The sequence below is a fragment of the Salvelinus fontinalis genome, chromosome 2 (genome assembly GCF_029448725.1).
Source record: "Salvelinus fontinalis isolate EN_2023a chromosome 2, ASM2944872v1, whole genome shotgun sequence".
In the NCBI taxonomy this organism is placed as follows: Eukaryota; Metazoa; Chordata; class Actinopteri; order Salmoniformes; family Salmonidae; genus Salvelinus; species Salvelinus fontinalis.
The window spans coordinates 20,492,423-20,506,167 of NC_074666.1; the positions used below are offsets into that span (position 1 = coordinate 20,492,423).

The window sequence follows — 13,745 nt, forward strand, 5'->3', positions numbered from 1 at the left end:
ATTAAAAATTCTCAGCTGAGTTGTTCATTAACTTGAATCCCTATTGCAGGTAGATCGTTGTAGATTAAAGGGATCCTGAAAGACTTTTAGCATTGATTTGACACTAACATTGTGGTAGTCCTTGGATAAAATAACTATTATATTACAAGGGCTATTTGGCAAATGGCTGTCTTCATAAAACTATTTATACTTGCATTCCAGATCTCCTTGTTTGTGAAAAGAATGAATGTCTGGCCCCCGGAATGAATTCCACTGCAAGGTCAGGATGACACATAGCCCTAAAAGAATCAGGATATTTTGTTTCTATTGCTCTTGATGAGCTCTTTTTAAAAAGCACATTATGTGGTATTGCTGAAAGCAAAATGAACGTGGTCTGTGGAGCTAGGTAATCCACAGTAATCCCACTACTACAGTATATGCGGAGGGTTTTCTCAGTCAATAGACAAATGACACATTGGGTATGGTATTGACTAAGGCTGTCCATCTATAGGCCACATAGAATATGTAAGGGCCAATAGCTCAACTTGAAAACCTCTAATGAGGCACTTCTCAAAACTAGTAAATTCATATGATGGGGTGAATTCTATGCAAAACCAGAATTCAACCAAAAGATAATAAATCCATTGAACACTTTGGAAAGTGCGTTTTAATGTATTCAGTCCAAGACTCTTCCACAACCGCCAATGACATGTTTTGCCGGGGAGAATGAGAGTAGACTATCGGATCACAGTTTAGGTCATTTTCTATCTACTAACACTAAGGCCACCAGTGGAAACAGTAAACTGTAGCCAACCTTGTGGACAGAAAATTATTTTTTTTTAATAGCAAAGCAAGTGTGAGAAGTGGTTATGTGGGTGTGAACTATCAAAGTAGATGGTTACAGAGATACAGACGGACTGTTCCTAAGCAACCTAAATGTGAAAAACACCCACGGGTTGCAACTCCCACTGTTAAAATACATTAGTCAGCCATAAGCAATGGTTATGTTTTAAAACAACAGCATCAGATACAATACCCTGTTATTTGTGGAAATAATATTTGCATATAGTCTCTCACTTTTATCATTACAAGCTAATAAAGGTTTCTAGGTTTATAATCTACGTATGTCTTATCTTCCGTATGTCATATAGGCACATTAATAGTACTAAACACAGAGTACTTTTCCAATAGACAATCACACCCCAAAACTGCTTTGGGCATCTTGAAAACTCTAGTATTCCAGTGACTCAGAAGGAATCTTCAACTCCTACATATTTCAGTGAAGGTATTCTGCCTCAAAAATCCATCTGTCAATAACATTGGAACAGTTCTGAAATGTACATTGATTTATGAAATGTAATGTGTTCAAAGAAAACAAACTCTAGTTGCCTGACTTTTGGTTTATCCCCAGCTTCCAGATTAGGTACGTACTCATCTAAGATGACGGATGTACCAATTTAAAGTGTTTAAATCACCCCCTTCATAGCCACACTTCCTCTCTGGCACTGATGCCGTCTGATTATAGTCTCTGTTTTAATTTTTTATTTAAACTTTATTTAAGTAGGCAACTATTTAACTGTGACTTCTGATGAGTCACACTCAGTGGAAGTTAGTCACTCCCTGTAGGATCTTTAGGATACACAGTCTGGAAAAGTCACTCCCAAATGATTCAGTCACAACTATGGAGCAACTACCCATGGAGGCTGTTACTGAAATAACGTTATGGCAGAGGGCTTCATTGCTATGACAGTCACAGAGCCATACGGATCGATGAATGAATGAAAACATTCTGTCAGGCAAGAACATACACCCACCACCGCAAAACCCCATTGTAAAGTAATGCATGTTCTTACATCGCTCTTCCTAAACTTTGCTTTAAAGCTCTTCATCTTAGGCCTGGTCCATACAGTTTCCCACTTGTCCAGGTGAGCCTCTGAAACAAAAAAAATGAGTTACACATCTTAAACTTTTAATAAGTCTAACTGCTGAAAATTAAGTTAGTCTCTAAAGTGCAACAGGGAGAGGCAACATGTACAAATGTAACACTTTTCTCTGATTTCATGGTAACTTATTTGAGAGTTGGCCCTTGTTATTATGCATGTGTAACTGTGTAATATTAACCATTTGCAATATAAACGTGTCTTGCACTCATCCGCGCAATAGCCTACCCAGCACTAATGAATAAAAACAAACTATGGGACAGAACGTATAGGCTGATACAAAGTATCCATTGCGAGTCCCATGGCACGGTTTGAGGTTATTTTCAGGTGGTTACGGTAACGTTAGCCTGTAGCAATAGATGTATGTATATAATTGCTCCAATTAGTGCACAACGTTCAACGGCAACATATTTTATTTTTACTCCGATACATTTGTATCATTCAACCACGCTTGCTCGTTAGCGAAAGATAGGAACAGCTAGCAAGCTAACAATTCAGTCTAGCATCAACTTTAAATAATGTATGAACACACTGCACACTTACCCTTTAAAAGTTGGGACTCACAGTAATATTCTGTTCGACAGCCTAACGTTACAGAGTTGACTAAATTGTCAGTCGGTAGAAATATATTAAAATAGAATCAACAAACAGAAAAGGAATAGCTAGTGTCAACAAATAGCCCGCCTGGATAGGCTATGCTGGCTAGGTTCAGGCTGAATACATTAAAAGTTGGACTATTCAAGTGCCTATCGCTTTGCTCGGAAGATAGCTCACTCTGAGTGTTACTCGAGTTGAAATGGTGACGTCATTCCTCCCCCGTGACCAAATATTTCTGCATATTCCCAATCATGAATAAACATTTTGTAGGCTAAATGTGCAATTGAATTATAGTCTTGTGTTTATTGTAATATTTGACAACAATTACAACAGGTAAACACTGTTTACAACACCAACGTGACTGATCACACTTCTCTAATAGGTAGACAGCAATAGCATACACGCAAAAGCACACTACATTTCTGCGAATTCAATTTCTCCTAAAGGCTGCACCCCATAGGTATGCGCAAAAATAACAACACTACTGTATAAGCTAGAAATGGACAGTGGTCTGCCCTTCTGTCTATTTTTCATATTTTCTTCAGTGCAAATCTATTCTATTTCTGTTAACATTAATTGTTTACTTCTGAGATGGTTTCTGTCTGCTTTAATGCTCTGTCTATCCCATGTGAACATCTGTGATATCATCAGGCTCTTGATCTTCAATGCTATACAAACATTTAGAAACCATACATCAGTGCAATCTAGCCTCACCAGATATATAGGCTATTTCATGGTAGACGTACAGCATTTGAATCATGCATGAAGCCATGTTACAAAGACATTTGGCTGGATTAATGAAACAACAAAAGCTGCCTCGGAGAGTGGCAGCCTACATCTGTCCATCTAATCCACATTGCCATAAAGGCTTTCACCAGCCTGGTTAGATTTTTGTCCTGCAGTCAAGGCCCCCAGACATAAGCGATTTAAGCGGTCGATTATTAGAGCCCCTGGCCAATAGGAGGCCCCAGACCAATTTGAAAATAAATATATTTAATAATATATACACTGCTCAAAAAAATAAAGGGAACACTTAAACAACACAATGTAACTCCAAGTCAATCACACTTCTGTGAAATCAAACTGTCCACTTAGGAAGCAACACTGATTGACAATAAATTTCACATGCTGTTGTGCAAATGGAATAGACAAAAGGTGGAAATTATAGGCAATTAGCAAGACACCCCCAATAAAGGAGTGGTTCTGCAGGTGGTGACCACAGACCACTTCTCAGTTCCTATGCTTCCTGACTGATGTTTTGGTCACTTTTGAATGCTGGCGGTGCTTTCACTCTAGTGGTAGCATGAGACGGAGTCTACAACCCACACAAGTGGCTCAGGTAGTGCAGCTCATCCAGGATGGCACATCAATGCGAGCTGTGGCAAGAAGGTTTGCTGTGTCTGTCAGCGTAGTGTCCAGAGCATGGAGGCGCTACCAGGAGACAGGCCAGTACATCAGGAGACGTGGAGGAGGCCGTAGGAGGGCAACAACCCAGCAGCAGGACCGCTACCTCTGCCTTTGTGCAAGGTGGAGCACTGCCAGAGCCCTGCAAAATGACCTCCAGCAGGCCACAAATGTGCATGTGTCTGCTCAAACGGTCAGAAACAGACTCCATGAGGGTGGTATGAGGGCCCGACGTCCACAGGTGGGGGTTGTGCTTACAGCCCAACACCGTGCAGGACGTTTGGCATTTGCCAGAGAACACCAAGATTGGCAAACTCGCCACTGGCGCCCTGTGCTCTTCACAGATGAAAGCAGGTTCACACTGAGCACATGAGCACATGTGACAGATGTGACAGAGTCTGGAGACGCCGTGGAGAACGTTCTGCTGCCTGCAACATCCTCCAGCATGACCGGTTTGGCGGTGGGTCAGTCATGGTGTGGGGTGGCATTTCTTTGTGGGGCCGCTCAGCCCTCCATGTGCTCGCCAGAGGTAGCCTGACTGCCATTAGGTACCGAGATGAGATCCTCAGACCCCTTGTGAGACCATATGCTGACACATGCACATTTGTGGCCTGCTGGAGGTCATTTTGCAGGGCTCTGGCAGTGCTCCTCCTTGCACAAAGGCGGAGGTAACGGTCCTGCTGCTGGGTTGTTGCCCTCCTACGGCCTCCTCCACGTCTCCTGATGTACTGGCCTGTCTCCTGGTAGCGCCTCCATGCTCTGGACACTACGCTGACAGACACAGCAAACCTTCTTGCCACAGCTCGCATTGATGTGCCATCCTGGATGAGCTGCACTACCTGAGCCACTTGTGTGGGTTGTAGACTCCGTCTCATGCTACCACTAGAGTGAAAGCACCGCCAGCATTCAAAAGTGACCAAAACATCAGCCAGGAAGCATAGGAACTGAGAAGTGGTCTGTGGTCACCACCTGCAGAACCACTCCTTTATTGGGGGTGTCTTGCTAATTGCCTATAATTTCCACCTTTTGTCTATTCCATTTGCACAACAGCATGTGAAATTTATTGTCAATCAGTGTTGCTTCCTAAGTGGACAGTTTGATTTCACAGAAGTGTGATTGACTTGGAGTTACATTGTGTTGTTTAAGTGTTCCCTTTATTTTTTTGAGCAGTGTATATATATAGGAACTCAGTTAGCTCTCAACTTACTGTTGATAGTTAGAACAGTAGACTAGTGCAAGGTTGGAATTTGGTTGTTCATCAGCAGTTTTTCTCTTGTTATGTCAGTCACTGACAGTCACTCAATAAGCTACAGTATGTCAGCTAACAATTTTAGATTGGTAAATTAGTCAAACCAGCTATCTAAACTTGTAGTAATCATGGACGAATTCCAACTGGGCACGGAAGTCATGTGCACAGGGGACTTCCAGTTGTCTCCGATTGATTTTTGTCACTCTCACTCAGATATCTTCAATATGGCATTAGTCCTGGCAAAATGTGTAGAATTGCAAGACATTAGCTGTAAAATTGCAAAAAAAAATCTCTCTCCCCCATGGCAAAATGAGTAGAATTGCATGAAATTTGTTATAAAACTGCAAAATGATCTCTCTGCCCCATGGCAAATTGTGTAGAACTGCAGAAAGCTTGCTTTAAAACTGCAACACTTTCTCTACGTCCCATGGCAAAAGGTGTAAAATTGTAAAATTGAAGGACAATTTCTTTAAAACATTTTTTTTCTCTCTCTGTCATCAACAGGAGGGACACTAAAATGTTTTGCACGCAAGGTAGATCTCGCTCAGGGCCCAAAAAGGCTAGGGCCGGCCCTGCCTACAATACTGGGCTGGAACAAAAACATGCACACCCTATAGGTCTCAACACAACGACCAGTACTGAAGAACAGCCTCTCCCAGTCTGACCTCAACTTTGCCTCAGCATGTTGGATATTGAGCTAACTCTACCCTGGAGATTAAAGGAGCATCATTGCTCCAGTCTCATTCATGATGTAATAGCAGTGAAATATCATCCACTGAGAGTTTTATGGCAAGACTTTAGCAATTGACAAGGGGCATGAGCAAAAAGGGATTGAATAGTATCGTCTACACCTTTTTTTCCATTCTGTTTGACTGTTAACAGAGATGGGCAATTACTGCACCAAAACCCTCCTTCTATGTGGGCTTTGTAGTCAGGACTACATAATACCCGGAGTGAGATTGCATCAATGCTGCACGCTCTGCAGGGATTACACTGTTGGTGCTGTTACACTATGGGAAGTGCTTTCTATAAATCTGTCCAGTAGATGGTGGTAATGCTCTGTAACTTCCTCTCTACTCATTCATTCCCACTATGGTGCTGAGATCGTGTAGGGGCATGTGGGCTGTAAAGTGCAAGATGCTCTGTCTCTAGAGATATATACACTCAGTGGACAGTTTATTAGGAACACTCATCTAATACCGGGTCATTGCCTCCAGAACAGCTACAGATACGCTGTGGCGTTCAAATGTTGCTCAATTGGTATCAAGGGACCTAATGTGTGCCAGGAAAAAATGCCCCACATCATTACACCACCGCCACCAGCCTGTACCGTTGACACCAGGCAGATTGGGGCCATGGACTCATGCTGCTTATGCCAAATCCTGAGGCAACAGGAACTGGGATTTGTTGGACCAGGCATTATTTTCCCACTCCTCAATTGTCCAGTGTTGGTGATCGCGTGCCCACTGGAGCAGCTTCTTGTTTTAAGCTGATAGGACTGGAACCCGGTGTGGTCGTCTGCTGCAATTGCCCACCCATGACAAAGACCAACGAGTTGTGTGTTCCGAGATGCCAGTCTGCACACCACTGTTGACCTGCGCTGTTATTTACCTGTCTGTGGCTCACCTGTTAGCTTGCACGATACTTAACATTCTCGTTTGACTTCTCTCATCAACAAGCTGTTTTTGCCCACAGGACAGACTCTGACTGGATGTTTTTTTGTTTGTCGCACTATTATCGGTAAACCCTAGACACCCTTGTGTGTGAAAAGCCCAGGAGGCCGTCCATTTCTGAGATACTGAAACCGGCGCGCCTGGAACTGACGATCATATCACGCTCAAAGTCACTTCGGTCACCCGTTCTGCCCATGTTAACGTCCCATCTAAGAGCAACTGAATGCCTCGATGCCTGCCTATCTGGCTATTAGATGGCCACTCTCTGGCCTCTCTTGGCCTAGAGATGAGATTGCTTGGCTCGGTCATAGTGGGGAGACTAAAAAGAAACTCCTGACTTGTAAAACGACTAAACAACATCTAAAACGGACCCTTACCTTAACCATAGCCTTAACCAAACCCCTAAACCTAACCTTAACCCTAAACCTAAACCTAACCCTAATCCTAACTTTAATTTAATTTGAACCAATTCGCTAATAAAATGTTGGTTTGCAGGTCAGGAGTGTCCATATAGCCTTTTCTGTCATAGTGCCTGAACGCACCTTTAGGCTTCTACTTTTGGATTTAATAAACTGTCAGCTCTTACATTGATTGAAGCCTTTTCGGCGAGCATTACTTTGACATGACACATCCACAAAAAAGTATCTCATGACAGCACAGCAGTCATATTTCAACATTTTGTATGTTTATTTTAATATTTTCCACCAATTTCCACAGGTGTTTTGGGAATAAGATTTGTACTGAAAGTCCTGCTGCAGTCCTCCAGCAATGTCACGACTTCCGCCGAAGTTGACTCCCCTGCCTGTTCAGGCGGTGCTCGGCGGTCGTCGTCACCGTCCTACTAGCCGCCACCGATCCCTTTTTCGTTTGTCTGTTCGTTTTGTCTTATTAGTTGCACCTGTTGTTTTTGTTTCTTTATGAGCTTCCCTATAATTAGGAGTTTGACCCGCCCTTGTTTGTGCGGGATTGTTTTGTTACGTGTGTGTATGTTGGGTATTTGGCAAGTGTTTTCACTGCGCCCTGGATTTTTCGGGCTTATTCAGTTTGTTGTTATAAGTAAAAAATAAGGAATATTTTTCCCAAGCGGCTCTCTCTCTCTGCGTCTGGTTTTTCGCCCACCTAGTCCCGCGTGACAGAATCCCGCACCCGAACAATGGAACCAGCAGGAGCAGCCGCGTCTCCTCTCCCATCGATGGAGGAAAGGGTCCTCCATCACACCAGTGTTCTCCACAGAATTGGGTCGGCTATGGACCAAATGATGGAGAGGATGGATCGATGGGAGAGGAGTGGCCTTCCCACCTCATCTCCAGCACCCCCTCCTCCAACACCTCCTGTTCCTGTTACAGCATCTGGCTCCGGGGCTCTTCGGCTGGCGCTCCCACGGGAGTATGATGGAACGGCGGCCGGGTGTCAGGGGTTTCTTCTCCAGCTGGAGCTTTACCTGGTGACCGTTCGTCCTACTCCTTCCGGAGAGGAGAACGTGAGCGCCCTCGTCTCCTGTTTGACTGGACAAGCTCTTGAGTGGGCCAACGCAGTGTGGAATGGCCCAGACTCGGCGAGGGATCATTACCCTGAGTTCACCCGCCGATTCCGAGCTGTGTTTGACCACCCACCAGAGGGTTGTGTGGCGGGTGAACGGCTGTTCCACCTGCGTCAGGAGACGAGGAGCATACAGGACTTTGCCCTGGAGTTCAGGACCTTGGCTGCAGGAGCAGGGTGGAACGACAGGGCCTTAATAGACCATTTTCGATGTAGCCTTAGGGAGGACGTCCGCAGGGAGCTAGCGTGTCGGGACACCACACTCACGCTGGACGAACTTATTGACATGGCCCACGTTGGCTAAGGACGTGAGATTTTATGTCTCCTCCTGCTCGGTGTGCGCTCAGAGCAAGGCTCCTCGGCACTTGCCTAGAGGGAAGTTACAGCCCCTCCCCGTTCCACAACGGCCGTGGACACATTTATCGGTGGACTTTCTTACCGATCTTCCCCCGTCCCAGGGAAGTACTACGATTTTGGTCGTTGTGGATCGGTTTTCTAAGTCCTGACGTCTCATCCCGTTGCCCGGTCTCCCTACGGCCCTGCAGACTGCGGAAGCCTTGTTTACCCATGTCTTCCGGCACTATGGGGTGCCTGAGGACATCGTTTCTGATCGGGGCCCCCAATTCACGTCCAGAGTTTGGAGGGCGTTTATGGAAAGACTGGGGGTCTCGGTCAGCTTGACCTCGGGTTTTCACCCCGAGAGTAATGGGCAGGTGGAGCGCGTAAACCAGGATGTGGGCAACTTTCTGCGGTCATATTGCCAGGACCGGCCTGGTGAGTGGGCGAGGTATGTTCCTTGGGCTGAGCTCGCTCAGAACTCCCTCCGCCACTCCTCAACGAACATGTCCCCGTTTGAGTGTGTGTTAGGTTACCAGCCGGTCCTGGCCCCATGGCACCAGAGTCAGACCGAGGCTCCTGCGGTAGAGGAATGGGTACAGCGCTCCAAGGACACCTGGAAAGCCGTCCAGGAATCGCTAAAGTTAGCAGGACAACGGCAGAAGAGGAGCGCTGACCAGCACCGCAGTGAGGCCCCCGTGTTCACACCGGGGGACAGGGTCTGGCTCTCGACCCGAAACCTGCCTCTCCGCCTGCCCTGTCGGAAGCTGGGGCCGCAGTGTGTGGGGCCGTTTAAAGTCCTGAGGAGAATAAACAAGGTGTGTTATAGGTTACAACTCCCTAGGTATTACCGTATTAACCCCTCGTTTCATGTGTCTCTCCTCAGGCCGGTGGTGGCTGGTCCCCTGCAAGAAGGTGAGGTGCCTGAGGTCCCTCCACCCCCTCTGGAGATCGAGGGGTCCCCGGCGTACACAGTACGTGCCATTCTGGACTCGAGACGCCGGGTGAGGGGCCTACAGTACCTCGTGGACTGGGAGGGGTACGGTCCGGAGGAGAGATGCTGGGTTCCGGTGGGGGACATTTGAGATCCTACTGTACTGAGAGACTTCCACCGTCTCCACCCGGATCGCCCGGCACCTCGCCCTCCGGGTCGTCCTCGAGGCCGGTGGCGGCGCGCTGCGGGAGCCGCGCGTCAGGAGGGGGGTACTGTCACGACTCCCGCCGAAGTTGACTCCCCTGCCTGTTCGGGTGGTGCTCGGCGGTCGTCGTCACCGTCCTACTAGCCGCCACCGATCCCTTTTTCGTTTGTCTGTTCGTTTTGTCTTATTAGTTGCACCTGTTGTTTTTGTTTCTTTATGAGCTTCCCTATAATTAGGAGTTTGACCCGCCCTTGTTTTGTGCGGGATTGTTTTGTTACGTGTGTGTATGTTGGGTGTTTGGCAAGTGTTTTCACTGCGCCCTGGATTTTTCGGGCTTATTCAGTTTGTTGTTATAAGTAAAAATAAGGAATATTTTTCCCAAGCGGCTCTCTCTCTGCGTCTGGTTTTTCGCTCACCTAGTCCCGCGTGACAAGCAACGAGAATTCTGCTCCCATGAGTCTCTCTTCTCCTTAATAGTTTAGTCCTTTTCATCCATCCTTAGTCTGATGTTGGTGTTGTAATATTTGGAAATGCAAGAATAGCACTATATTCGTTTTAGAAATAATGGTAGACTGAGAATAGTGCTATTGTTGGAGAAAATAAATCCTTCAAACTAGCTGCTTTTCTTGTTTTATGGATTTTGTAAATTATTAAGTGACAGGATCTGTTTTACTGCATAATGAAATATATTTTGCAAACAAAACAAAAGTTAAAAGTTATTATTGTGCTTGTCCTTGCTGTGGTCTTCGCTGTGCTGTGGTCTTTGCAGTTCATTCTTGCCCTGTGAATCTTCACATCTTTGCATGATGTCAATATGTGCTGTAGGCATCCAAAATCTGTGTGAACAAAGGCAGCGACTAGCATGTACTGCCCAGCCCAATGCTTAATTTTTACCTCACCTCATCCATGTAGCTTACCTAAGTTTCAAGTCAGCTTGAGAATGCATAGAATAGTTTTTCTTATTCACATTATGCAGTATACTTTCCTCTGAACTGGCCATTTCTAAATACTATAATCACACACAATATAAATGAAAGCAAAAATACTATTATTTTTACAGTACGGTGTATTATTTTTTTTTTTTTACCTTTATTTAACTACGCATGTCAGTTAAGAACACATTCTTATTTTCAATGACGGCCTAGGAACAGTGGGTTAACTGCCTGTTCAGGGGCAGAACGACAGATTTGTACCTTGTCAGCTCCGGGATTTGAACTTGCAACCTTGCGGTTACTAGTCCAACGCTCTAACCACTAGGCTACCCTGCCGCCCTGGTGTCCTTGCCTGAACTCTGTAAATAAGATACTGTATTACCATGGTGTTAATACAGGCTATCAGTCAATTAACCTACCCCTTACAGTATCACCGCCTGGTACGGCAACTGCACCGCCAGCAACTGCTGGGATCTCCAGAGGGTGGTGCGGTCTGCACAACGCATCACTGGGGGCACACTGCCTCCCCTCCAGGACACCTACAGCACCCGATGTCACAGGAAAGCCAAAGATATCATCAAGGACATTACCATCCGAGCCACGGCCTGTTCACCCCGCTACCATCCAGAAGGCGAGGTCAGTACGGATGCATCAAAGCTGGGACCGAGAGACTGAAAAACAGCTTATATCTCAAGGCCATCAGACTGTTATATAGCCATCACTAGCCGGCTACCACCCATTTATTCAACCCTGCACCTTAGAGGCTGCTGCCCTACATACATAGACATGGAATCACTGGTCACTTTAATAATGGAACACTAGTAAATTCATTAATGTTTACATACTGCTTTACTCATTTCATATGTATATACTGTATTCTATTCTACTGTATTTTTGTCAATGCCACTTCGACATTGCTCGTCCTCATACTTATACATTACTTAATTCCATTATTTTACTTTTATATTTGTGTGTATTGTTGTGAATTGTTAGATACTACTGCACTGTTGGAGCTAGGAACACAAGCATTTCGCTACACCCGCAATAGAATCTGCTAAATATGCGTATGTGACCAACACAATTTGATTTGATTTGATTTGAGCTGCTGTTAGGACCCACTGGTCTTGGATCAGAGTCCCTCCACAAACGTGACTATATCGACCTGAAGGGACACCATCTTTATAGACCTCATTATAGACCTGAAGGGACACCATCTTTATAGACCTCATTATAGACCTGAAGGGACACCATCTTTATAGACCTCATTATAGACCTGAAGGGACACCATCTTTATAGACCTCATTATAGACCTGAAGGGACACCATCTTTATAGACCTCATTATAGACCTGAAGGGACACCATCTTTATAGACCTCATTATAGACCTGAAGGGACACCATCTTTATAGACCTCATTATAGACCTGAAGGGATACCATCTTTATAGACCTCATTATAGACCTGAAGGGACACCATCTTTATAGACCTCATTATAGACCTGAAGGGACACCATCCATGGCTTGGAGTGAGGCTTGACGTCATGTCCTCCCACGATGGTAACCTCAGAGCAAGCTGAGAGAAGACATCATCATCATCACAATGTGTCACAGTAGATACAGTACAGCACAGTGCTTTAGAGTAACACAACGTGACAGCCACGGACATATTGAAAGATGGACATAAAGGTAACTACTTGCTAATTTCCAAACAGAGGCAATCAAGAGGGTGGTTTGCACTAGTGTTCCCCAAAATGTATGATTCTGCTGAATCTCTCCATCCTGTGGCCTGGTAGAGCAGCCCACTGAGTCCATGGAAGAAGGCACCTTGTATGAGAGTTCAGCAGGAGGGGTGAGGGGGCTGAGATGAGATAGGGCTCTGCTTTTGCCGTGGTTATTTTTTTTCACTTGTGGTTTTGATTTTCAAGTTTGGAAAATACAAACACATAGCCAATATGCTGTTCACACCACCTGCAGACAATGCCTTGGTTTTGACACCTTTGACTTGAAAGATGTTTTCTTAAGACTGTGTTTCTGGTCTCTTTCCAACTGTTACGCCGCTTGCAAAATGTGTGAACTTGAGCTGGAGAAATGTGTCATGTGTTTTAGCACCTAAAGTATTTACAGTGCCCTCCGTAATTACTGGGACAGTGAAGCATTTTTTATTATTTTAGCTCTGTACTCCAGCATTTTGTATTTTAAATTATACAATGACTACAAGGTTAAACTGCAGAGTGTCAGCTTTACGTTGAGAGTATTTTCATGCATATTGTGTGAACTGTTTAGAAATGACAGAACTTTCTGTACATAGTCCCCCCATTTCAGGGGACAAAAAGTATTGTGGCAAATTCACTTATATGTTTTTTCAAGTATTCAAAAGTTTAGTATTTGGTCCCATATTCCTATATTCCCATAAATCAAGCTTGTGACTCTACAAACTTGTTGGATGCATTTACTGTTTGTTTTGGTTGGGTTTCTTTCAGATTATTTTGTGCCCAATAGAAATTAATGGATAAATAATGTATTGTGTCATTTTGTAGTCACTTTTATTGTAAATAAGAATAGAATATGTTTCTAAACACTTCTACATGAATGTGGATGCTGCCATGACTAGGGAAAGTCCTGAATGAATTGTGAAAAATGATGAGTGAGAAAGATACAGACGCACAAATACATAGATAACAACTTGTCAAGACGCTGACTACCAGACCTGTCCACGTGGTCACTTTTAAATGTTTCTAAACAGGCACTCCACGTTGCATCGTTCATAAGACCACCCCTTAGCCATACCACCTCGGGAATTATTGCCCTAATTATACAATGGCATTGTTGAATACTCCTTTCTGATTGCCATTCTAGAACATGTATTATTTCCCTATAACGCACAGTGTATTTGCATGGTAGAATTCAATGGCTATAGTTCATTTTTACATGTTTTGTTTGAGCTGCTTTTAAAATCAAAAG

General features: G+C 44.6%; 1 protein-coding gene across 1 annotated transcript in view; it reads right to left on the bottom strand.

Annotated features, from left to right (window-relative positions):
• Positions 1-2,693, bottom strand: part of LOC129813914 (ankycorbin-like) — a 68,613-nt gene extending 65,920 nt beyond the window's left edge. The window contains exons 1-2 of the mRNA XM_055866539.1: positions 2,463-2,693; positions 1,833-1,912 (exon numbers count right to left, since the gene is read on the bottom strand). Of these exons, the coding sequence (XP_055722514.1) occupies positions 1,833-1,868 (36 nt within the window). The 5' untranslated portion in view covers positions 1,869-1,912; positions 2,463-2,693. The remainder of the gene's footprint in view (positions 1-1,832; positions 1,913-2,462) is intronic.
• Between the last annotated feature and the right edge of the window lie 11,052 nt (positions 2,694-13,745).